General features: G+C 41.1%; 1 protein-coding gene across 2 annotated transcripts; it reads left to right on the top strand.

Moving 5' to 3' along the window:
- The first annotated feature begins 1,419 nt into the window (after positions 1 to 1,419).
- Positions 1,420 to 25,777, top strand: COMMD6 (COMM domain containing 6). 2 transcript variants are annotated; one of them, NM_001267850.1, is given in 4 exon segments: positions 1,450 to 1,514; positions 1,604 to 1,615; positions 17,403 to 17,555; positions 23,213 to 24,881. In NM_001267850.1, coding segments are annotated over 4 exon segments (258 nt in total). In that variant the 5' UTR covers positions 1,450 to 1,472; the 3' UTR covers positions 23,264 to 24,881.
- The last annotated feature ends 1,063 nt before the right edge of the window (positions 25,778 to 26,840 follow it).

The raw sequence follows: 26,840 nt of genomic DNA, 5'->3' as shown, positions 1-26,840 counted from the left end.
CATGACCTGGCATTAATGGCTTTGAGGATGTTGGATGGGGGCCGCAAGTCAAGGAATGCAGATTATGTCCAGAAACTGAGAACCTCCATCCAAAAGCCAGCAAGGAAATGTGAACTGTATAGAATTGAGTCAGCTAGCAACTTGAAAGCAGATTCTCCTCCCGATGGGGAAACAATGGGGCCCTGACATTTTACCAGCGTAGTTCTAGATTGAAGATTGAGGCACTGTAACTAAATTTAACAAGTGGTTTTTGATTTGAATCTGGTCGTGACTAGGGCAGGGAACATTTTTAAAGAATATTATTAAGGAGTTCCCGTCGTGGCACAGCGGAAATGAATCTGACTAGGAACCATGAGGTTGTGGGTTCGGTCTCTGGCCTCGCTCAGTGGGTTAAGGACCCGGCATTGCCATGAGCTGTGGTGTAGGTTGCAGACGTGGCTCGGATCCTGTGTTCCTGTGGCTGTGGTGCAGGCTGGCAGCTGTAGCTCCAATTTGACCCCTAGCCTGGGAATCTCCATATGCTGCGGGTGCGGCCCTCAAAAAAGAATATTGTTACAAGGAAATTTGAATTTGGCCCATGTGTTAAATAATAGCATTTTATCAATATTAACTTTTCTGAGTGTGATGGTTGTATTGAGATTATGCAGCAGAATGCCCTTGTTCTCAGAAGATACGTGCTCAAGTACTTAGGGATGATGTGTCATCATTATTGTGTATGCAGCTAGAGTTAAAGTAGATGTGTAAAAATGTCGGTGCATCTAGATGCAGGGTATACGGGTGTTCACATACTCTTTTTTGCAACTTTTCTGAAAAAAATTAAGTTTTTCAAAAGAAAAAGCTGAGGGAAAATCGCTTTGGATACTCTATAGAATGATTTTGAGATGAATAGGAGGAAAGTAGGAAGACCGGATGGGTTCTGCTGCAGTCAGGTTGAGGGCTGGCGCGGCCGCGAAGAAGCACACCCACCCTACCAGTGAAGTGAATCCGAGTGATGCAACCTAATCATGAAACTATAGGTCCACAGGCATCTCCCTTGCAGGACAAACTTCCAGAGGGAAGACTAAGTGGTGGTCCCGCAGCTTTCAAATTTGGCGAGCAGTACCTACTAAGCACGAGTCTGCGCAGCCAGAAATTGGCGCTTGCGCAAAGGGCGCTGTGGGCGGGGGTGAGGAAGAGTCCAAATTGATGAGATTAGTGGGGGTGGCGGAATCCTAAAGATAATCAGTCCTTCTCTTTGCAAGGCATCCGCCAAATTTTGGACCTTTTTTCCATACAGAGTTTTCTTTTTTACTGACCAGCTCTAGAATATCGATGTCTAATTGAGACTAAGGATGAATTACACACGGATCTCTGTTTTTGTCTTCCCCTACGTCTGCTGCGTGCGCCGGCCCTCAAGGGGCGGGAAGAGGAAGCGGAAGTGTCGGTGAACCCGGAGTGCCCACCGCAGGGTGGAAGAAGCCCTCAACCCTGTCATGGAGGGGTCTAGTGAGCCGCAGCTGGACGCTAAGGCCAAGGTAAGACCTGGCCTCGAAGGAGCCAGGGCAGCGGGGCTCCGGAGCAAGAAAAGTAGTTCTATAAATTGTGTTTTCTGCTTCTATTTCAGGTCACCAACCAGGTGAGTGAGTGGCCACCCCGACCAGTCGGCCACCCCGACTTAGTCGGCCTGGGCTGGGCAAGCGGAGGGCGGCTGCGCCTGGCTCTCCGGCCGCATCTGGCAGGTGCGGGACGATGCCACCGTGAGCCGTCGTAGTTCTCCCCCTGTCTAAGGCCTGTGTCTGCGAGCGCGTGACTTTCATCCTGCCATCCAGCCTTGCTCTTGTAAATAGCCACTGCCATTGTAAATGATCTCCCTCTCTCACTCCAGCCTAAAGAATACAGACCAAATATTGTTCTTCCTTGATTAAGCACTGTTGATTCAACACTAGATTTAGAGTATTTTAGAACGTAATATATATAGAGAAGTTAGTAAAATGTACAAAGATAGCACTGCAAACTTTTGCTTAGTTCTATTTTTTTTTAGTTTTTTATTTTACTTTATTACCTTTTAGGGCCCCACGTGCGACATATGGGGTCCAATCCCAGCAGCGGCTGTGACCCACACCACAGCTTGGGGCCGAGCCTAATACTTAACCCACTGAGCGAGACCAGGGATCAAACCCCAATCCTCATGGATACTAGTCACATTCTTTACCGCTGAGCCGCAATGGGAACTCCTTTTTTAGTTTTTAAAAAGGAGTTTGTTGAAGGTGGAGAGTTTATCTCTTTTACTTTTCAGTGTCTGTATGCTTGGAATAAGAATTTGAATTTTTAAGTATATCTTCGGACTATTTCTTTGTTCCAAGTGTTCTTGTCCTTTTTCAGCTAATAAGTTGCTTTTAGCCAAGTAACTTGTAACACTTCCCAGAAGAAGAGTACTAAAACAGTATTTTAAAGACAGGAGTTACCCAGGACACAACAATATAAGAAAGGGCTGAGATAAATAATGAGAACACAGGGGCTGAGAGATGTTCATTAACTGACATCTGTCTTTAGTTGATCTTGATATTGTTTTTGAGGATTTCTGGGAGATAGGAGGAACTCAAGATAGTAATCAACCCTCTGTCTGGCTTTGCTCAGAGTTATTGCTCAATAGCTCTGATTCAATCTCTCAAGTCATCTGTTTACTTGCATTAAGTCATATGTTTATTTGAATAAGATATCCTGGAACTGCATTATACTAGATTATAGGGTTTTAAAAAATGAAATCTTGGGAGTTCCCTTATGGCTCAGCAGGTTAAGGATCTGATTGTAGGGTTTTAAAAAAATGAATCTTGTGAGTTCCCTGGTGGCTGCAGGTGCTCCCTTGGGAGCAGGTTAAGGATCTGATTGTAGGGTTTTAAAAAATGAATCTTGGGAGTTCCCTGGTGGCTTAGCAGGTTAAGGATCTGCTGTCATCACTGCTGTGTCTTGATTTGATTCCTGCTGGGAAATTCTGCATGCCTCAGGTGCGCCCCTGAGGGGGTGCATAGGAGGAGGTGTGTTTAAAACAACACAATTTAGGAGTTCCTGTCATGGCACAGCAGAAACGAATCTGACTAGGAACCATGAGGTTGTGGGTTCAATCCCTGGCCTCGCTCAGTGGGTTAAGGATCTGGTGTTGCCGTGAGCTGTGGTATAGGTCACAGATGTGGCTCGGATACTGAATTGCTGTGGTTGTGGTGTAGGCTGGCAGCTGTAGCTCTGATTCAACCCCTAGCCTGGGAACCTCCATATGCCGTGGGTGCGGCCCTAAACAACAAAAAATATATAAAAAATAACGCAATTTATTTGTATAGTGATGGAGGTTAGGAGTTCAAAATTAGTCTTGTGGGACTAATATCAGGGTATTGGAAGAGGTGTGTTTCTTTTGAAGGTGTTAGAGGAGAGTCTGCTTCCTTGTCTCTTTTGGCTTCTGGAGGTTGCCTACATTCCTGTACTTTCATCTTCAAAGTATATCATTCCAGCCTCTACTTCTGTCATCACCTTTCTTTCTGCTACCTATCATCATATAGTCTTCGCTGATTCTGACCCTCCTGCTGGCCCAAGTAGATAATCCAGAAAAACCTCCCACATCAAAGTCCTTAATGCAGTCAAATCTACAAAATATTTTGTCATGTCAAATAACATATACACAGACTTCTGGGAATTGGGGTGAGGACCTCTTTGAGGACTGTTATTTGGCCAGTACATATCCTTTCTATGGAGTCATTCACCTGTACTATGATTGTTTATATAGAAAAAGCCAAGATAACTTACATTTACATTAGTAGAATAATGAGTTTAGCAAGGTGATTCCATGTTTTTCTATAATTCAAACACAGGAAGTTGAAAAATGGTTTTTTGTTTTTTTTGTCTTTTTGCCATTTCTAGGGCTGCTCCCACGGCATGTGGAGATTCCCAGGTTGGGGGTCCAATTGGAGCTGTAGCCACCGGCCTACGCCAGAGCCACAGCAACACGGGATCCGAGCCGCGTCTGCAACCTACACCACAGCTCACGGCAACGCCGGATCCTTAACCCACTGAGCAAGGCCAGGGATCGAACCCGCAACCTTATGGTTCCTAGTTGGATTCGTTAACCACTGCGCCACAACGGGAACTCCTGAAAAATGTTTTTTTAAAAGATGTCATTTACAATGTTAGTGAGTTGTAGAGTACCTTACAATAGGACTAACAAAAGATGTTCAAACTTTTATGAAGAAAATTATCAAAAAGTGAGAGACTTCTGGTTTCTGGTCCAGTGTGTAAGGAGTTTGGAGGTCATCACTCTGCCTTAAAGTGAGCAAAAAGCTGAACAAACTGAAAAACCAGCAACTCTTTCTTGGATCTTTCAGAGAAGTGAGGTCATTGGGCCAACTGCTGTCCCCCAACTGGAAAGATAGGTGAATACAGAGAAATACAACTTCACCAGAACAGAAACCCCTTATGAAAACCAGTTCTGGGGTAGGAAAAGCTAAACTGTGATTGATAAATTACTGCAAGCTCAGCGTGAACAAATCTGAGTTAAAATGTCAGGGGACCCCCCCCCCCCAAGTCATTGGGGGGAATCTCATACTCTTAGGAGTTTTATATCTAGGGGCTCCTAAACTGAACATTTTTTTTCTTAATTTCTGATGTTTTTTTATTATACTGCTAGGCAAAATGATTGTATGTATTCAGTGGTGTTATGGGGGACGGAGTCTTGACCTAGCTGTAAGTCTTTTGTGTTTTAATATGTGCCTTTTTTTTTTTTTTTTTGTCTTTTTTAGGGCCACACCCTTGGCATATGGAGGTTTCCAGGACAGAGGTCGAATCAGAACTGTAGCTGCCGGCTTACGCCACAGCCACAGCAATGCCAAATCTGAGCCGAGTCTGCGACTACACCATAGCTCACAGCAACGCCGGATTCCCTAACCCACTGAGCAAGGCCAGGGGTCAGACCTGAGTCCTCATGAATGCTAGTTGGGTTCATTAACCACTGAGCCACAGCGGGAACTCCTGTAGTATGTGCATTTTAAATATACCAGGTATAGCGAATTTTTAGGGCTGATACTAGTTTGAGTTTCTTGAGGTATAATACATTCTCTTTCTTGAAATATTTCTCACCAGTAGGAGAACCAGCAAGGTTAATTGGAACTAGTCCTCCAGCAAGAGTTCACACCCCTCTTCCAATCGACCAACATAACTATTTTCTCTGCCTTTAGAAATATTCTCTAAATTTACCTCCCCTTGCCTTTTTGTTTTCCTTCTTAATTCCCTATTTAGCCATCTGAAGGAGACTTTTGCAGTCTAAGTTAGACTAGGTCTTTTCCCTGCTGGAAGCCTTTTAAAGAGCCCTATCATGCTAGGAAAAAAGTCTTAACTATTTTCCTTGGCTTAAAAGGCCTTCAAAAACTGGTCACATCTTACCACTCTTCCTAGTTCATGCCACTTTAGCCACGAGGGCTGCGGGCCTCATTCTCTGCACACGCTGAGCAAGCTTCTCCCTCTGTCCAGAATACTCTTTTCTCCAGTTATCCTTGTGGCTTTTTCCTTCACTTTACTTGGCGTCTTTCTACTCAAAACCATCTCAAGAGTTCCCCTTGTGGCTCAGTGGGTTATGGACCCAGTGTTGTCTCTATGGGGATTTGGGTTCGATCCCTGGCCTCACTCAGTGGGTTAAGGATCCACTGCTGTTAGCTGCGGTGTAGGTTGCAGTTGTGGCTCGGATCTGGTGTTGCCATGGCTGTGGCGTAAGTCAAGCTGCAGCTCCAGTTCGACTCCTGGCCCAGGAACTTCCATATGCAGGTGTGGCCATAAAAAAGAAAACAAAAAACGAAAAAACTACCTCCTCAAAGAGGTCTTTCCAGGCTCTAAATAGCCTTCCTGGTTACTCTATCCCCTTTACCTGCATTTTAAAAATACTTAAAAAAAAAAAAAAAAAAGAAAAGGAAATAGAAGTACTTTTTGTAACACTTAAAACCACATTATATATGTATTTGCTTACTATCTGTCTTGCTAGAGTGTAAGTTCCTGAAGCCAGGAAATTTGTTTTCTTTTTTAAAGTTTTTCTATTAAAGTATAGTTGATTTATGATGTTTTGACAATTTGTCTTTTTTTTTTGAATAGGTGAAGTAGAAAGACAAATACCATATGATATTACTTATATCTAGAATCTAATATACGGCACAAATGAACCTCTCCACAGAAAAAATCATGAACTTGGAGAACAGACTTGTGGTTGCCAAGGGGGAGGGAGAGGGAGCGGGATGGACTGGGAATCTGGAGTTAATAGATGCAGACTATTGCCTATTTAACCATCTGGAGAAGACTTTTGCAGTCTAAGACTAGTTCTTAAGCAATGAGAGCTTGCTATATAGCACTGTGAACTATGTCTAGTCACTTATGATGGAGCATGATAATGTGAGAAAAAAGAATGTATATATGTATGTGCAACTGAGTCACTTTGCTGTACAGTAGAAAATTGACAGAACACTGTCAACTAGGTATAATGGAAAAAAAATCATGCTTAGAACGTAGAGACAGAGTAACTAGTCTAGTCACGTGGATAGAAGGTCCAGAGCTGAGATTCAAACTCATGCCTGTCTGTCTGCAGAGGATGAGCTTGTTAAATTTAACAAACCATTGTGCTGCCTTGTCTAGCCCCAGAATGTCAAAGGTTATTCATTACTTCACATTGTGATACTTGTAAACATTGTTTTGTAGTAATTCACAGTCCTCTTTTATAGATGTCTAATTATAACTGCTGATCACAGAGGAATGATTGTTCCTATTGTTGCCACATTTTATGGCTTTCCTTCTTGCCAATTTTATGGTATAAATCAAAAGAGAGATGCTTTATTGACAGGCACTATTTAGTGCCATTTTCCCTCTTCTGTACATGAGACATAGTGACTAAGTACCATTTATGTAATAGTTCATAGATATAGGACTGCTTTTGTTCTTCTGTGTGTTGGGTGCTTCAGTCACCTAAGGAGGTATGACCTTCCCTCAGGGAGTTTGCAGTCTAGAGGATGTGGGGGAGGGAGGCAAATGCAGAGGGCTGCATATTCAAGGCAGAATGTTCTAACTCCTGAGGCATCAGAAGTGATGTGAACGTTCATAGAGAAGTGGAGTAAACCAGGAACAGGGCAGGTAGAATTTGAGAGGAGGTTTGAATATTACATAGATGTTGGAGAGCAATATTCCAAGAGGAATGAGCAGCACGAGCAAAGGTGTAAAAACTAAAAGACAGTTTAAAGGGATGGGTCCAGCCTGAGCACGAGTGGGAAAGCTCTTTGGGACTCTGTTGTGCGATGCCTTCAGTGCTAAGGGAAGGGTTGGTAACTAGTTCCTCAGGCAGTAGACATGACCGGTTTTTGACCTGTGATATTAGATTTGGTCAATTTATATGTAGTGTTTAGAGTCTAGCCTCTGGATTGGAGCTGAAAAAGGCCATAGGCAAGAAACTGATTAGGAGGCTGCTGTAAAATTGAAGGCAAGGTTTTTTAAGGTTTTGAGTAGGTTAGTGACAGGGAGATTGAGAAGAAATGAGTAAGTGTCAGTGGCATTGGCTGAAATAAAATCTTGAGCACCTAGCAGTTCATATATGTTTTGAATAAGGGAGAAAGAAATCCAAGCTGACAGAATTTTCAGACCCGAGTCACTTGGAACATGGGGGTCATTAGTAGACCTGAACTTTGGATAAAAAACGTTTTGAGGGAAAATTGATACTTGTTTCATGCTGCAGGGCAGTTGTCCTGTGTACTTTCTAGTAGTGAATGTGTTTAGTGGGAAAGGCTTTCTTTTCTGTATTATTTTTACTGGAGACCTTAACACTAACCAAATAAGAATTTTTAAATCGGTTTTTAGGGCCACACTTGCGGCATATGGAAGGTCCCAGGCTAGGGGTCATATCAGAGCTGTAGCTGCCGGCCATGGCCACAGCCACAGTCACAGCAACAACAGATCCGTGCCGTGTCTGCAACCTACACACAGTTTACGGCAATGCTAGATCTTTAACCCACTGACTGAGGCCAGGGATTGAGCACACATCCTTATGGATATGAGTCAGGTTTGTTTCTGCCACACAGCTGGAACTCCCAGAACAATTTTTATTATTTGTATTTGCTAAAATTTCAGTGATCTAATATGGTTCAGCTTATACAGTTTTGAGAATTCATTTTTGATAAATCATATGCCATAGTAAGTTTATTAACAAAGCTGTTTTCGGCTCGTTGTGTTTGCTCTGCTTTAGTTATCTGTTGCCTTGTAACAAAGTACCCCAAACTTAGTGATTTAAAACAATTGTTTAATTATCTCTTATGAGTCTCTGGGTTAACTGGGCTTAGCTGGATGGTGGTTTCTGCTCCTTGTCACGTCAGCTGGGGGCTTGAGACATCGAGGAGCCTTGTTGGGCTGGAAGTGAAGAGGGCTCACTCACATGCTAGTGATGCCCTGGGCCACGTGAGCTGGTGATTGGAGCACCTTGGTTCTCCTTGACACAGCCGCTCCCATGATGGTGGCTGGGTTCCAAGAGGGAGTGTCCAAGAGCCAGCATCTCATGAAGAAGGAAGCACATGCTTCCACTTCTCTTAAGGAAGGCCTGGAATCAAAGATTCTAGAATACCTCTTCTGCCATAGTCTACTGGTCAAATAACAGGGACAGTTCAGATTCTTGCTCTACTGCTTTTTTTTTTTTTTTAGAAATTAATTTTTTTTTTTTTTTTTTTTTTTTTGGTCTTTTTGGCATTTCTTGGGCCGCTCCCGCGGCATATGGAGGTTCCCAGGCTAGGGGTCGAATCGGAGCTGTAGCCGCCAATCTACGCCAGAGCCACAGCAACGCGGGATCCGAGCCGCGTCTGCGACCTACACCACAGCTCACAGCAACACCGGATCCTTAACCCACTGAGCAGGGGCAGGGACCGAACCCGCAACCTCATGGTTCCTAGTCGGATTCGTTAACCACTGTGCCACGACGGGAACTCCTTTTTTTTTTTTTTTTTTTTTTTTTTAAAGGGACGCAGGCATATGGAAGTTCCCAGGCTAGGGGTCGAATCAAAGCTGCAACTACCAGCCCACACCACAGCCACAGCAAAGCGGGATCTGGGCCTCATCTGTAACCTACACCACAGCTCATGGCAACAGTGGATTCTTAACCTGCTGAGCCACAACAGGAACTCTCATGACCTACTTCTTGATGTGAGAAGGGAGGTGTCCATACAGAAAGAGGTGGAAGTACTTGTTGGAGGCTATCTTTGGAGACAGGTTACCACATACTCCAGAAGGTATTAGCTCAACAAATACTTATTTGAACATTGACTTACTAGAACATCAGATAATGTTCTAATAGATTTAGGAGTAACTAAAATCCTCTGCTGTCTTAGAATTTGCATTTCCTTGGCGACACAGGTAATGAGTAAGTAAATCTGATAATTTTAGAAACTGATAAGTAAAGTTCTCCTTGTGGTTCAGTGGAAACGAACCCGACTAGGATCCATGAGGTTTGATCCCTGGCCTCGATCAGTGGGTTAAGGATCCAGCGTTGCTGTGAGCTGTGGTATAGGTTGCAGACACAGCTCGGATCTGGTGCTGCTGTGGCTGTGTTGTAGGCCAGCAGCTATAGTTCTCTTTCTACCCCTAGCCTGGGAACTTGCATATGCCACAGGTGTGGCTCTAAACAGCAAAAACAAACAAACAAAAAACCTGATAAATGCAGTAAAGAAAATCAAGGCATGAATGAAGTTGCCATTAAACAAGATGAAGGCTAATGACTTAGCAAACTTTGTCCACGTATGCTAGAGCTAATATGAATTCTCAAGTAAAAATTTGCTAATAACTCATGCCATGATAAGTTCCTGCATATATAAAGTACTTAGCATAGAGTATAGCACAGCACTGTCCAATAGTGTTGGAATGTTCTGGGTTGACACTACCCAGTATGGTAGCCCCAGCCACATGTGGGGCTCTTTATATGTGGCCAGTGCAATTGAGGAACTGAATCTTTTATTTATTAAATTAAATCATTTACTTTTTGGCCATGCCCATAGCATATGGAAGTTCCTCGGCCAGGGACCAAACCCACGCCACAGCAGTAATCAGAGCCACAGCAGTGTCAATGCCAGGTCCTTAACCTGCTAAGCCACCAGGGAACTCTGAATTTTATTTTAAATTGATTTAAATAGTCACAACTGGCTAGTGGCTACTGTATTGGACAGTTCAGCTCTTGCATGTAGAAGATGCTAAACCTTGCCCCTTCTTAGACCTGTCTACTTTTCTTCACCTAGTAGAACTCAGTTGAATTCTAAATGGTAATTGTGTTGCAGCTAGGTGTAATGAAAAAGTCAAGGAATATAGAATCAGACAAATTTGGATTTGAAGACCAGCTCTATTAGTTTTGTATCCTGGGATGAATTGTTTAATCAGTCTTTTCCTTGTAATGCTTTTGAGAGAGGTTGATGTATACAGATCACTTGACATTCTTTCCATTTGAAAACTTTAAAAAAGGAGAGAACTTAAAAATGGGTATTTTGTGACTCACTATAAAATTTACATACAAAGGCTAGAAATGGGAACACAGGAATGTGAACAAAGGTTTTAGGTTAGTGGTGTTGCGCATGGTTATTTTTAAAATTTTCTCTTATGTTTTGAAAAATAAAAGTTAAATTTAAACTGAAATGGTCTTTAAAATTTTTTTCTTTCTTTTTTTTTTTTCCTTTTCCAGCTACCCTGTGGTGTATAGAGCTCCTGGGCCAGGGATCAAATCTGAGCCGTAGTCTTGACCTAAGCCACAGCGGCAGCAATGCTGAATCTTTTTTTTTTTTCTTTTCGCCTTTTCTAGGGCCACTCCCTCAGCACATGGAGGTTCCCAGGCTAGGCATCTAACCGGCCTACGCCACAGCTACAGCAACGCAGGATCCAAGCCACGTCTGTGACCTACACCACAGCTCACGGCAACACCGGATCCTTAATCCACTGAGCAAGGCCAGGGATCGAACCTGCAACCTCATGGTTCCTAGTTAAACCATGCCATGACAGGAACTCCAACAATGCTGAATCTTTTATCCACTGTGCTGGCCAGGGGTAGAATCTGTCCCAGGGCTCCCAAGACGCCGTCAGTCCCGTTGCAACGCAGCAGGAACTCCAGAATTTATTTCTTTATAGACATTTTTTTTTTTTTTTTAATTTTGGTCTTTTAAGGGCCACACCTATGGCATATGGAGGTTCCCAGGCTAGGGGTCAAATCAGAACCACAGCTGCTGGCCTACACTACAGCCACAGCAATGCAGGATCCGAGTCACATCTGCGACCTATACCACAGCTCAGGGCAATGCCAGATCCTTAACCCACTGAGCGAGGCCAGGGATTGAATGGCATCCTTATGGATCCTAGTCAGATTCATTTCTGCTGAGCCACAACAGAAAATCCCTTTATAGACAGTTTTTATAGTGATTTTTTTTTTTATGTTACTACTCACTTCAGCTATCATATCAACTAATTTTTAGTGTGGTAGACAGCTAATTTTTTGTTGAATAGCTTTTATTTTTATTTGTTTATTTATTTTTGCTTTTTAGGGCCTCACACATGGCATATGGAAGATCCCAGGCTAGGGGTTGGAATCTGAGCTCCCCAGCCCACTGAGCAAGGCCAGGGATTGTAACCACATCCTTATGGATACTAGTTGGATTCATTTACACTGTGCCACAACTGGAACTGCTCGGCTAATTTCTTTGTTTACCTTTTTAATCTATATTTGCCTTCTGAGTATTTTTCTTATGTTCCTTTTACTTCAGGATGTTTTCTCTTTCCTTTTTTTTTTTTTTTTAACTACTAGCTTTTTTTCTCTGTACATTTTCCTTTTAAAATCATTTTCTTTATTCTCCAAGAATTTTGAGGCCACATTACTTTATCCTTAATATTCTCCATAGTGATGTGTGCCATATTCTAATTTTTTTTTCTTCTTTTTAAATTTAAAATGTCCTATGCAGTTCATTCCTATTTAAGGCTCAGCAACCTTTATTAGAAGATTTGCTTTTAATTTGCATTTAAATGTTCAGTTTAGAATTTGGGAGATTCTCATCTCATAAACCTAATTCCAGTTCTCTTTACCCATGCATGAATACTAACTTTGCACAGTAAATGGCAGGTCTCCTATTTCTCCACCTGTCAGTTTCACCATCTTAATGGTCAGTGAATTCCAACATTGTGTTCCTTAATTACTTTTCTGCTTGAAATGTTCTAAATAACTCAGAGCTTTATTTCAGACTTTTAGAGTCAAATAAGCAATGTTTTACTCTACCGTTTTACTGTGCACAGTAAAAATGGAACTTGCTGCATCAAGAGTTGTACAGGCTGGATACACTTAAAATGTTTCTGAATATCACTGTTGAACTGATATAAAACTAGTCTAATCCTGAACTCCTTTAAATTCTTTTCTTGGATTTTTAACTTATTGAACATTCCTCTTTAGATATTCCTTATCACTTTTTTTTCCTTTTTATTTATTTTTATTTTTTATTTTTTTTTGCTATTTCTTGGGCCGCTCCTGCGGCATATGGAGGTTCCCAGGCTAGGGGGTCGAATCGGAGCTGTAGCCACCGGCCTACATCAGAGCCACAGCAACGGTGGATCCGAGCCGCATCTGCAACCTACACCACAGCTCACGGCAACGTCGGATCGTTAACCCACTGAGCAAGGGCAGGGACCGAACCCGCAACCTCGTGGTTCCTAGTCAGATTCGTTAACTGCGCCACGACGGGAACTTCTTTTTTTCCTTTTTATGACTGAAGCATAGGGAAGTCCCAGGATAGGGGTTGAATCAGAGCTCTAGCTGCAAGCTTACACCACAGCTGCAGCAACACCAGATCAGAGCTCCATCTGTGACCTGCTTTGCAGCTTGTGGCAACACTGGATCCTTAACCCTCTGAGCGAGGCCAGGGATTGAACTCACATCCTCACAGAGACATTGGGTCCTTAACCTGCTGAGCCACGACAGGAACTCCATGTTCAAGGGTCACCTGTGAGTAAGAGTATTTTGAAAACTTCTGAACACTTGTTCAGTTTGCAAAAGTTATTGGCCTCTTGCTGTCTTGTCAGCTTTACTTTCCATGCTTCCTTATACCTTTCACTTTAAGAAAGAGAGATGCTCCATGCCTTAACTAGATGTTATTTTCATCTCCAGTTGGTCTAGCTTAATATTACACATTTTTTCTTTGCTAGGTGTGTATTTATGGAATATGTGAATAAAACACATTTTTTCCCTCTCAATTTCACTTCTTTTATTCTTCAAAATTGAGTTCTATCCTTTCTAAAGCTTTTCCCTTGGTCACCTAGCCTGCAATAAACTTTTCCTTTCAACTAGAAATGTGCTCACTGACATATCCTCCCCTCCCCCACCATGTGCAAAATATCATATATATCCAAACACACATACGGACTGTTCACGGGACAGCTTTACTTTTCTAGTTTTATTGAAATATAACTGAAATAGATCTCTGCATAACGACTTGACATACACATACTGCAAAATGATTACCGCAATACATTTTGTTAACCTCCATCTCCTCAAATGGTTGTTTTTTAAAAATGAGTAATTTGAAAGTGATCATCAGGAGTTTCCATCATGGCTCAGCAGAAACGAATCTGACGAGGACCCATGAGGACGCGGGGTGCGATCCCTGGCCACACTTAGTGGACCAAGGATCCCGCATTGCCATGAACTTTGGTATAGGTTGTGGCTGTGGTGTAGGCCCCGCAACTGCAGCTCCCATTTAACACCTAGCCTGGGAACTTAAACATGCCGAGGGTGTGGCCCCAAATAAGACAAAAAAAGAAAAAAAGAAATTAACATCTGTGTAGCCACAATGGAAACTCAAGAAATGGAACATTGTTAGTACCCTACAAGCCCACCACGTGCCCCTCCCCAATGAAACCTCTCCATTTCCTCCTCCTTAGAGGTAATGATTATCCTTTTGTGATAATCCTATTTTTGCTTCTTTTTTATAGTTTTGCTATCTGTGTATGCATCCCTAAATAATATTACATTTCCTGTTTCTTAGGTTTAAGTGAATGGAATCATGTAACTTTTTGACTCGTTTCTTTTTTTTCCTTATGGTTGATTTACGGTGTTTCGTCAATTTCTACTGTACAAGCAAAGTGACCCAGTCACACATATCTATACATTCTTTTTCTCACATTATCCTCCATCATGTTCCATCTCAAGTAACTAGATATGGTTCCCTGGGCTCTGCAGCAGGATCTCATTGCTTATCCATTCCACGGGCAATAGTTTGCATCTATTAACCCCAGATTCCCAGTCCATCCCACTCCTTCCCCCTCCCCTCCCCCTTGGCAACCACAAGTCTGTACTCCATGTCCATGAATTTGTTTCTTTTCTGTAAATAGTTTCAGTTGTGTGGACTTGTTTCTTTCAAGAGTTTTTTGGTGTGTGTGTTAAGTGTAGCTGAAGTTCGTTTTCATTTCTGTGCAGCATTTCATTTATCTATTTTATTCCTAATGGACATCTGGATTGTTTATAACTCAGGGCTGCTATGAATATAGCTACTAGGAACATTCTCATGTGTATCCTGTGTATATGCACATGTTTTTCTAGGTTATTATCCCTAGTAATTGAATCACTGAATCACAGGATATGCATAACTTCAGTTTTACTAAATAAAGCTAATTTTCCCGAAAAGCTGTCCCAATTTAGACTTCCATCAACAGCCCTGTGACGCATCCTTGCTTGCCTGTTTTGGAACTGTCAGACTTAAAATTTTGCCATTTTGGTAGGTGTATCCTGGTATCTCACTGTAGTTTAAATTTGCATTTCCCTTTTTTCTTTCGGTTATTAGCTGTTTGTAGTTCTTTTGCTGTTTCCCTATCCTTTCTCTATGTTTGTATAGGAAACTTTGATTTCAAATGTATCTATACAATCTTTTTATTAATTATCAAAGATGTTAACTTTTTTTTTTTTGGCTATGCCTGTGACATGCTAAAGATGTTAACTTTTTAGTAGCACCAACCTGGCCTTCATGCTGTAGCTGATTGATCCAAAGCTAGTCTGAAGACAGGAGGAAGTTTTAGTCTTTTCATTGATCCCACCTTTTATAAAAATATTTTTTATTAATCAGTAAAGCTATTTGCCCAATAAGCATTAATTTAGTAGCAGAAGATATCAGTCAGTATACAGGTATTTTTGATGAGTGCCTCCTTGTGCTACATATTTGCCTAAGCTTTGTGGACAAGACACAAAATTCCTCCATTAATTGTCTTATGCTTTAAAGTCAGTATTCAGAGCTGCATTTATCTAATCCTGTCTTAATGCCTTGCAACACTGAACAGTCATTGAAAAGAATTAGCTAGAAAGTACTGAGGCAGCCAGTAATCTTTTTTTATTTATTATTATTAAAGTATAGTTGATTTGTAGTGTTTCTTCAAGTTCTGTTGTACAGCAAAGTGACCCAATCACACAGAGTTCCCTGTGCTGTACAGTAGGATCCCATTGCCCATCCATTCCAGATTTAATAGTTTGCATCCAAAAAACCCCAAAATGCCCATCCATCTTGCTCCCTCCCCATTCCCCCCTGGGAGCCCCAAGTCTGTGCTCCTGGGCCACGATCTGTTTCTCTTTTTTTAGATAGCATCATCTGTTTCATATTTTAGGTTCCACACAAAAGTGATATCATATGGTATTTGTCTTTTTTTCCTGGTTCACTTCACTTAGTATGAGAATCTCTAGTTCCATCCATGTTGCTGCTAATGGCATTACTTTGTCTTTTTTATGGCTGAGTGATAGTTCATTGTATATATGTTCCACATCTTTTTTTTTTTTTCTGGCTTTTTTTTTTTAATTTTTCTTTTTTATTTTCCCACTGTACAGTAAGGGGGTCAGGTTATCCTTACATGTATACATTACAATTACATTTTTTCCCCCACCCTTTCTTCTGTTGCAACATGAGCATCTAGACAAAGTTCTCAATGCTATTCAGCAGGATCTCCTTGTAAATCTATTCTAAATTGTGTCTGATAAGCCCAAGCTCCCGATCCCTCCCACTCCCTCCCCCTCCCATCAGGCAGCCACAAGTCTCTTCTCCAAGTCCATGATTTTCTTTTCTGAGGAAATGTTCATTTGTGCTGGATATTAGATTCCAGTTATAAGTGATATCATATGGTATTTGTCTTTGTCTTTCTGGCTCATTTCACTCAGTATGAGATTCTCTAGTGCCATCCATGTTGCTGCAAATGGCATGATGTCATTCTTTTTTATGGCTGAGTAGTATTCCATTGTGTATATATACCACATCTTCCGAATCCAGTCATCTGTCGATGGACATTTAGGTTGTTTCCATGTCCTGGCTATTGTGAATAGTGCTGCAATGAACATGCGGGTGCACGCGTCTCTTTTAAGTAGAGTTTTGTCCAGATAGATGCCCAAGAGTGGGATTGTGGGGTCATATGGAAGGTCTATGTATAGATTTCTAAGGTATCTCCAAACTGTTCTCCATAGTGGCTGTACCAGTTTACATTCCCACCAACAGTGCAGGAGGGTTCCTTTTCCACATCTTAATCCATTCATCTGTCCCTGGATATTTAGGTTGTTTCCACGTCTTGGCTCTTATGAATTTAGCTGCAGTGAACATAGGGGTGCGTGTTTCTTTTTTCAAGGAAGGTTTTGTCCAATAAGCATGTAATCTTTAGCGTCAGACAGACTTTGCTTTCATTTATGAGTTCAGAAATGTGTGGCCTGGTACATGTTATCTAAGCACTGTAAAATTCAGTTTTGTCATCTGCAAAATGGAAATAATAGCCTGTAACGTTATGATGAGTCAGTGTGGCATTTAATACATGTAAACTGCATAGCACATCCCCTGGCAGGTATCCATCATCAGCAGTGATGAAATCTAAAACCACCTATCCCCAGTATTTATGTTTGCCTGAGGTTTCAGGTCCAGGACTGCGGTGAGGCAAGAAACTGGGAGGGTTCCCATGTGTGCCTCAATCAAATATGAAGATATTATGTAACTCCTCTTCCATTTTAGGACTTCCAGGCTGTGTCCTGGGAGAAGTCATATATGGAACAGGAATATGGGTTAAGAGATGGTCTGAAATGTTTGGAGTCCCCTTAAGTACAGGAGCAAAATACAAGGAAAGCCAGTCTTGCCGTATTAACCTCCATTGCATAGCCACTGGAGATTTTTGTCTCTGTTTTTTCCCATTCGTAATTATGAGAGTGTTGTTTTCCAACTCTGTCAGTATCCCCTATGGCCTCTCTCCATGTTCATTTGATTATCATCCCCCAGCAATATTAAAACGAAAGATTTTCTTTTACGACTGGCAATGACATTAAAAGTTGATGTGAGAGCAGAAACATTGAATATCTTCGTTCGGGGCAACATTAGAACTGCTGTTTTGTACTGTTTTCATTACAGCTGATAGATTTTCAGTGGAAGCTGGGAATGGCCGTGAGCTCGGACAGCTGCAGATCACTTAAGTATCCTTACGTTGCTGTGATGCTCAAAGTGGCGGATCATTCAGGCCAAGTGAAGAACAAGTCCTTTGAAATGACCATTCCGCAGTTTCAGGTTTGTGATTTCACTCATTCAGTTTTAGTTCATTATTCTATAGTTGCTGCTTAGAAAAGATAACACAATCTTTAAGAGAAAATTTTAACTGTCATTTGCAATTGTTTTGATGTGCTTTACTTTCATTAATATGTGCAAAAGATCTAGATTTGTTTCCTTTGGGAATTTGATAAATTATTCTCAATGTAATATGCTGAATTTGTATGCTGAGTTATTTCCTCGCTTTCACCATACTCATCTATGAGTATATTTAGGAAATTGGCATCTTTTCTAGCAGGAATATTTGCTTTGCATTTAAACTGTTTTATTCTTCTTAGGCTCAATATTCAAGAATGATTAAGCTAAATGGATCTTACTTTTGGACAGAATTGACCCTAACTTTTCTGACTAATAGTGTTTACAAAATGGAGATCGAACTGCAGTGCTTGATGGCTAATTTTATCTGCTAGAGATTTATATAACTCAATAGTTTATATTTAGAATCATGCTGTGTATGTTATTATTTTACCTCTTTTCTGTAAGCAAAGAGTTGAAAAATGGCGAATTTGAAATCAGCTATTCTTTTAAAAGTATGTACAGGGATGCTTTGTCATTGCTAATTTAATTGGCCTCAGAGTATTGTTTTTGTTTATTTGTTTTGATCCCTTTGGTGAGAGAAGAGATACAAATTCTTTCTTAAAGCAGCTGCCACTCTAAGAAAAGCAATCATAGTGAGTGAAGTGGAAATATAATGAGAAATCTTTATAAAGCTAACAAAAAATATATTGGCCTCTCATATACTACTCCTGGATGCTTTTGATCTCTTTTACAAACTACATTTCCCCCTCAGCTATATTGAGGTATAACTGACAAATAAAAGTTGTATGTATTCGCAGTTCCTACTGTGGTGCAGTGGGTTAAGAATCTGATTGCAGCAGCTCCGGTTGCTGTGGCGGTGCCAGTTCAGGAGGTCCCTTTGTGGTGCAGTGGAAACAAATCCAACTAGGAACCATAAGGTTGCAGGTTCGATCCCTGGACTCGCTCGGTGGGTTAAGGATCAGGCGTTGCCATGAGCGGTGGTGTAGGTTGCAGACAAGACTCGGATCTGGCATTGCTGTGGCTGTGGTGTGGGCCAGCAGCTGTAGCTCCGATTAGACCCCTAGCCTGGGAACCTCCCTATACCTTGAGTGTGGCCCTAAAAAGCAAAAAAAAAAAGCTGGATTTCCTTCTATTTAAAGGATGGATAGTATTCCGCTATGTATATACACATACCACATTTTATATATCCTTTCCTTTGTCAGCAGACACTCGGGTTGTTTCCATACCTTGGCTATTGTGAGTAACGCTGCATTGAACATGGGAGTGCAGATGTCTTGAGACAGAAATTTTATTTCCTCTTTTTGACAATATGGATGAACTTGGAGGACATGATGCGAAGTAAAATAAGCCAGACACAGAAAGACAAATACAGCCTGATCTCACTTATATGTGGAATCTATAAAAGTGGAATTCATGGTAACATAACGTAGATAGTGTTTATGAGGGCTGGAGGGTAAGGAAAATGAGAAGATTCAAGAGGTACACACTTTCAGTTACAGGATGATAGAGTTCTGGAGACCTGGAGTTCCTGTCTTGGCTCAGTGGTTGGCGAACCTGACTAGCATCCATGAGGTTGCGGGTTTGATCCCTGGCCTCGCTCAGTGGGTTGAGGATCCATCGTTGCCGTGAGCTGTGGTGTAGGTTGCAGACGCGGCTTGGATCCCGAGTTGCTGTGGCTGTGGTGTAAGGCCAGAGGCTACAGCTCCGATTCAACCCCTAGCCTGGGAACCTCCATGTGCTGAGCGTGAGGCCCTAAAAGACAAAAAAGACAAAAAAAAAAAAAAAAATACTTCTGGAGACCTCATGTACATTATGACTATAGGCAATACTGAGGTACTATACACTTGTATTTTGAGGGAACAGTAGATTCACAGGCAGTTCTAAGATATAATAGAGAGATCCCAAGTACTCTTTTCCTTGGTTTCCCAGAATAGTAACACCTTGTGAAACTATGACTGGGGGACAGACATTTCTGCCACCACATGGATCCCTCGTGCTCCCCCATTCTGCTCTGTGATAGCCGCACCCACCGCCCTCCCTCCACCACCTCCTCATTAGCCCCTGGCCGCCACTAACCTGTTCTCTATTTCAGCAATTTTGTCATTTCGAGAAGAACGTTATATAAGTAATCATCAGGATGTAACCTCTGGGACTGTTGTTGTTTTTTTTTTTTTTTTTTTTTTTTTTTTTGCTTTTTAGGGCTGTACCTGCAGCATGTGGAAGTCCCCAGGCTAGGGGTCAAATCAGAGCTATAGCTGCCAGCCTACACCAGCCTATCCTCAGCAATGTGGGATCCAAGCTGAGTCTGTGACCTACACTCCAGCTCATGGCAACATCGGATCCTTAACCCACTGAGCGAGGCCAGGGATCAAACCTGCATCCTCATGGATACTAGTCAGATTCGTTTCCAATGAGCCACAATGGGAACTCCCTGGGGACTGTTTTTTTTTTTTTTTTTTTTTCCACTCAGCATCATTCTCTAGAGATTCCTTTAGGTTGTTGCAGGTGTCAATAGTTCATTCCTTTTATTGCTTAATAGTAATTCCACAGTGTGGATAGACATCGCCTGCCTAACTCTTCACTCAGCAAAGGACATCTGGGTTGTTTCTAGTTTGGGGCTATTACGAATAAAGCTGTTATAAATATATATTTATATATATGTATGTATGTGCAGGTTTCTGTGCACACATAAATTCATGTCATTAGAGATAAATGCTCAAGAATGTAAATGATAGGTCCTATGGTAGTTGCAACATGCTTTTTTTTTTTTCCCCAGAAACTGCCAAGCAGTTTTTCAGAGTGGCTGTGCTATTTCACATTCCCACTGGCAATGTCAGAATAATCCCGTTTTTCCACACTCTTGAAGCATTTGGTCTTGTCACTTTTAAAATAAATCTAGCTATTCTGATAGGTATGCAGTGATATCTCATGGTTTGAATTTATAGTTCCCTAATGGCTAATGATGTTAAACAACTTTTCTTGTGCTTATATGCCTTCTGTATATATTTTATGTAAAAAGCAGACTCAAGAGAGATCATGGACCTAAATGTAAAATGCACAATGAAATTTTGAAAAAGAAACAAAAGAAATGAGGATCAAGGCCTAGGCAAAGAATTCTTTGACTGGACACCAAAAGCTCAGTCTATAAAAGGAAAAATTGAAAATTGGATTTTATCAAAATTAAAAACTTCTACTCTGTAGAAGACCTTGGTAAGAGGATGAAAAGATAAGCTACAGAGTAGGAGAAAATATTTGCCAATGACATCTCTAACAAAGGACTAGTATCTAAAATGTATAAAGAGGAGTTCCCGTCGTGGCGCAGTGGTTAACGAATCCGACTAGGAACCATGAGGTTGCGGGTTCGATCCCTGCCCTTGCTCAGTGGGTTAACGATCCGGCGTTGCCGTGAGCTGTGGTGTAGGTTGCAGACGCGGCTCGGATCCCGCGTTGCTGTGACTCTGGCATAGGCTGGTGGCTGCAGCTCTGATTGGACCCCTAGCCTGGGAACCTCCATATGCCGTGGGAGCGGCCCAAGAAATGCCAAAAAGACAAAAAAAAAAAAATTGGTAAAATGTATAAAGATGTCTCAAAACCTTACAGTAAAAAAAGTAAAAACATAATTCCAAGAAAACAACAACAACAAAAGCAAAAGAAGACCCCTGGCCTGGGACCTTCATATGCCACAAGTGCAGCCCTAAAAATATATATATATATATATGTATTTAAAATTCAGTTACAGGAGTTCCCGTCATGGCCCAGTGGTTAACGAATCCGGCTAGGAACCATGAGGTTGCAGGTTCGATCCCTGGCCTTGCTCAGTGGGTTAAGGATCTGGCGTTGCCGTGAGTTGTGGTGTAGGTCGCAGACGCGGCTCCGATCCCGAGTTGCTGTGGCTGTGGTGTAGGCCAGTGGCTACAGCTCTGATTAGACCCCTAGCCTGGGAACCTCCATGTGCCGGGGGAGTGGCTCTAGAAAAGATAAAAACAAATAAAATAAAATAAAATTCAGTTAGGACATGGGCAAAAGGCGTGAATAAATATTTCACCAAAAATATATATAGATGACATAAAAATGCAAGAAAAGTTGTTTATCATTTCTTTCTTTTAGAACAGATATATCTGCTTTAGAACAAAAAAGGCAGTCAACATTTTAATGCTAAGTGGTATCTTGGAAGAATTAGGACTTGGTCGAAAGGAAATAAAGGTAGCATATGGTGATATATGAGTAGCTTTCAACTGAATGTAGGGACAAAATCCACTTCAAAAAGGAATATAGGGAGTTTCCGTTGTAGCTCAGCAGTAATGAACCCAACTAGTATCCATGAGTATGTGGGTTCAATCCCTGGCCTTGCTCAGTGGGTTAAGGATCTGGCGTGGCTGTGAGCTGTGTAGGTTGCAGGCGTGGCTCAGATCCTGCGTTACAGTGACTGTGGCGTAGGCTGGCGGCTGCAGTTCCGGTTTGACCCCTAGCCTGGGAACCTTCATATGCCTCAGGTGTGGTCCTAAAAAAAAGCAAAAATAAACCAAAAAAACAAAAAAAGGAATATGGTTTCAGTCCTTTCGTAATTCATAATCCCACTCTAATTCTTATTTTTCTTGCAGCATTTGTGCTTCCCGATTCCACTTCTAATTTTTTTCTTTTTTTTTCTCACTGGGGAAAAAAAAAATCACAAATGAGGCTACTTTTTTAAAGGTAGTTTTTATGTGGCTAAAGCTAACCAGGCAAACAGAGCCTGTTAGTCACATTACAGGACTGAGAGCCAAGGAACATTCTTTGAGCTTTTAATTTATATCTTTCTAGTACCTGAAGTTATGATCATCAGTATCTATTTTTAAGGAAATAATAACTTTCTCCTTCACCTCATAACAGATTTACATAAACATTAAAACAAAAGACAGATACTCTTTTAAGTAGCAATGTAGAGAATTAAGTCCAGAGGAGAAGGAAAAACAAGGATGTAAATAAATCATGAGATGGTATCAGATTCGCCTCCTACTTCTTGGCAGATAGAGGAGAAGAAAGGAAAACAGAATTTGCTTGATGCCTCTTTTATCTGAGGTTTCAAAAAGCGTGACTTCTGTAGGAGAACCACCATGGTAGCTTAGTTTTTAAATAAAACATAAATAAAGCTTCTGTCATATAAGTGATTGTTGGTGTTGGGTCTCTCTTACTGTAATTGACAGGACAGCCCCTATCACCCTGAAATGCCATCTTTCACTAAATTAAAAGTGGTTCAAAGTCTAGGAACCATTCTATCATTTTTAAAAATCTTCATTGTCTAGAACAGTGCTGGGTATTTAATAAATCTTTCTGGTGTGATCTCAGAGAACTTTGTTGGGTGCTTTTAAAACATTTAGTCCTGAGCCAGTTACCCAACTCTATAGTAGTATTTTTGCTTGCACCAAATTGCACCTGTTTTTTTCTTATGTAACCTTCCAATAATGATAGCTGAGGGTATAACATTAAAATTCAAACTTAGTATGTTATAGAGCTTCTGTTGGTCAGCTGTAATTAAAAGAGTGATATAAATAGCCTCTAAAAAAGCAAAATTAATGTTATTTTTTCCCCTTTCTCTCCAGAATTTCTACAGACAGTTCAAGGAAATTGCTGCAATTATGGAAACTGTGTGAAAGCTAATTACTTGGTTGATGAATTGCTACCATTCTAAAATCATGGACTTCACTTTCTGCAACCACACTGCCTAAGGATCAAATGATATTTATTGAATGAAAGTTACACTTTTGGTTTTCCATTTTTTTAAATAATCAAAATCAGACAAACAGGAATTACAAAGTTGTGATTGATGCACAACTTTGTGAATGTACCAAGAGCCACTGAAACCGAACACTTTAAAGGGTAAACTTTGTGGTATGTGAATTATATTTTTAAATCATACAGTGGAATGATATTAAAAGCAACACAAATTTATGTATTAGGCCAATAGTTTTAAAAATTACAGGTAATGTTACCCTTTATAAATAAAACCTTATATAGAGTCCTTTATATATAGTCTTATAAAGTATCTATAAATGACAAAAGTAGTGTTTGATTAGGGTAACATTACAAACTCAGTTTTATAACATTCACTTGTCATAAACGCAATCAGTGAGAAGAGTGAGGCTGCTCCTTCTCAAACATTTGGACCAGGTTAGGATTGATCATTGTTTTCCTTACGTTAGCCAAGCATTCAGATGTTTCTGTTATTAATATTTGTAGAAATTTCAAATATGTGCACAGATTTACAAAAATAGGTTTTATTCTGAGTTTACATATACCTAAATTAATCTGGTAGCCCAGGTTATTATGTTAGATGATCTCTGTTGGATTTATATTTTTAAATCTGTTGTTAAAATATTTTATAAAGCTACAGCAGTCAACACTGTATATCATTGCTTAGGAATAAACAGGTCCCTGGAGTCAACTAGGTGGCCTAGAAATAGATCAAGACATTTAGGGCAAGGATGGTATTTCAGTTGGATGAGAAAACAGGATTTATTTAATATGTGCTAGTAACCCTTCACAACATATGCAAAAGTAAGTTCCAAATGGACTACTGACCTAAATAAAAAAGATAAAAATGAGAAATTTTACAGGATATTTATGTTAACTCAGGCTTAGGAAGATAGCAACTCCCCATCTATAATAGCAAATATAAATATAATTGAAATATAAAATTAAAAAGTTATATGTAGGGAAAAATAGACCATGAACAAAAACAAAAGACAAATGCTAGGTTGATGTGTAAGTTAGTTCTCGGTTTGGAAAACAAATTGCTTTAACTGTTTTAAATAGGAAGGGCTTTTATACAAGAAACGAGATGCTTACTCAACTGTGGGACTGAGGGAACAAGTCAGGAGAAATCATTGCTGGCTCTTGAAAATCCAGTAAAGCAGGAATTTCAGGAAAGCTCCCACTAATCTCCGCACACTCTCTACAGGCCATTTCTGCCATCAGTCAGCATGTTATGATGAAATAAAAAACCCTTCCTCATTTCCGTGAGATTGCCTCTCACTGGTGAAAGTTAAACCAGGACCCGTTTAATACAGGTATCTGGACAATTGAGCTTCTAGTCTTTTAGCACCTATGGAGGAGAGATTTAGAAAAGCAAGAATGGTGTTGACAGAGTTCCCACTGTGACACAATGGGTTAAGGATCCCACATTGCCATAGCTGTGGTGTAGGTTGCAGCTGCGGCTCGGATTTGATCCCTGGCCCGGGAACTTCCATATGCTGTGGCTGTGGCTGAAAAAGAAAAAAAAAGAATAGCGCTGAGTATTTCTGTTCTGCTGACAGAAATAAGGGTTATTTTGTTCTTTTTGCAGGAAGATACACGTACATGCCATGTAGAAATTTCACAATCGGAAATTTCAGTCTAGAAATAGATGCTTTGGAATAAAGCCACCAATATGTAAAAATATTTGCAAAACTGGCTAACCGTTCATCCAGTTCCTGTTGGGGCATACAGGAAGACTGCATTTCCTAGCCTCCCTTGCAGTTAGGTTGGGAGCTTGTGATTGGGTTGTAGCCAGTGAAATCTGTGCAGAAGTGCCCCAAGCCACATCCAGTCTTTGTCATAAATCTTTCCTTGTCTTCCAAGCTCTCTGCCATGTTGGCTGCTGGAAATGAAGGAATCTGAGGTAGTGAAACCATAAGATGAATCCCTGAATTACGATTGGAGGCCAGCTCCTCGTGCTAGCAGCCTGATTTTGCACCAGGCAGTGATGTGAGCTAGAAACAAACTTACTGTGGTAAGCTGGTAAGATTTTTGGAGTGTTTAAACTTGAGCCACACAAGATATTTATATGAAGATATTTATTGTACCATTTCCAGTGGCAAAAAAGCAAAATAAAGGAAAGTGAATAGCAGTCAATAAAGAAATGGTGAATAATGCCATATCTGTTATATCATACACCTGCCATTATCAATATGTATTGACAACAGGTATTATCCATATTGCTTTATAAGACTAAAAATGCATTCATATATATTTGAATTCCATATATAGTGGAAAATTAAGAAGTAATGTCTACTAAGTTATAAGCATTGGTGAAGAGGATCAGTTAAAATTTTATTAAGTCCATTGTGCATTATAAAAAATATGTATCATGGTTTTAAAAAATACTTGATTAAAATATTTGCTTTTAAGTATGCTTTTGAAAATTTCTTAAAATATTTGTTTTTAAGTATGCTTTTGAAGATTTCTTATAGTTCTTATGGGGTGACGTTTTCTTATTTTCGCAAATGTGTAGTATTTAGAAGCAGGATTTTTTGTGAACCCTGCCCCCAAATGAGGATAGACACACCGAAAACGCATCAAACGTCGGTGTCGCTGTGCTATAGACATGGTGACACCCCTACCCACCCCTACCCCCAGCTGGGTGTAACATTTTGCCTGGCATTACTGCAAGAGACTTCATTTCTACTTCCTCTTCTGACCCTCTGTGTTGGGAAGAGAGTTCTCTTCACATCCTGTCAGCATTTCCGCAGGTCTCCTGTGTGAATCCACTCTCTGGGTCCTCTGCTCGGCAACACAGTGCTGTGGGAAGCGCAGGTCCACTGCTGGTCGCTGTCCCCTCCACCCCCCACCCGGCTCCCGCCCCCCGCCCTCCCACCGCCCCGGGTACTCAGATCCCATGAAGAGTGAGCGCACTGGTCCTGCATGCTTTCCAACTGCCCACAGGCATATCCATTACCCACCCTCTGCCCAGTAGCACATTAAACCTTCTGGGATTATGAGAAAATGAAGTTCCCTTTCCATCCCTCCCTCCATCCCGTGGGGTACCGACGTCATTGCCCCTCCCCACCCCATATTAGAGGCGGAACCTGCCCGCCCAATCTGAGTCCAAACCACACTTGCCTTCCCAGACTGCACTCAGGATCTCTCCATCTCCCACCCACCCAAGAGTAACACCCACTACTCCCCCGCTTCTCCCACCTACCCCCTCCCTCATTTGTAATATGTAAGGTTATATGCAAAGAGGCCCAAAGTAAGCCCCTGGCTCAAACACTGGGTGGTGGATTTGATGAGAATGAATTTATTTATTTATTTATTTGTCTTTTTAGGGCCATACCCGTGGCATATGGAGGTTCCCAGGCTAAGGGTCCAATTGGAGCTGCAGCCACCAGCCTACACCACAGCCACAGCAGCACTAGATCCGAGCCAGGTCTGCGACCTACATCACAGCTCATGGCGAGGCCAGGGATCAAA

Source organism: Sus scrofa, chromosome 11, assembly GCF_054392235.1.
Source record: "Sus scrofa isolate SSC_HxYL_T2T_F1_AM1 chromosome 11, Sscrofa_HxYL_maternal_Yorkshire_Landrace_v2.0, whole genome shotgun sequence".
NCBI lineage: Eukaryota > Metazoa > Chordata > Mammalia > Artiodactyla > Suidae > Sus > Sus scrofa.
The sequence above is the reverse complement of the archived record's forward strand: the minus strand, read 5'-3'. Positions and strand labels throughout refer to the sequence as shown.

Excerpts from the sequence above, each read along its gene's own strand:
- COMMD6 (XM_084981123.1), top strand. The coding sequence starts at position 1,473 with ATGGAGGGGTCTAGTGAGCCGCAGCTGGACGCTAAGGCCAAG. Across the intron at positions 1,515-17,402 it reads AGCTGGACGCTAAGGCCAAG|CTGATAGATTTTCAGTGGAA; the intron begins GTAAGACCTGGC and ends TTTTCATTACAG. Across the intron at positions 17,556-23,212 it reads TGACCATTCCGCAGTTTCAG|AATTTCTACAGACAGTTCAA; the intron begins GTTTGTGATTTC and ends CTTTCTCTCCAG.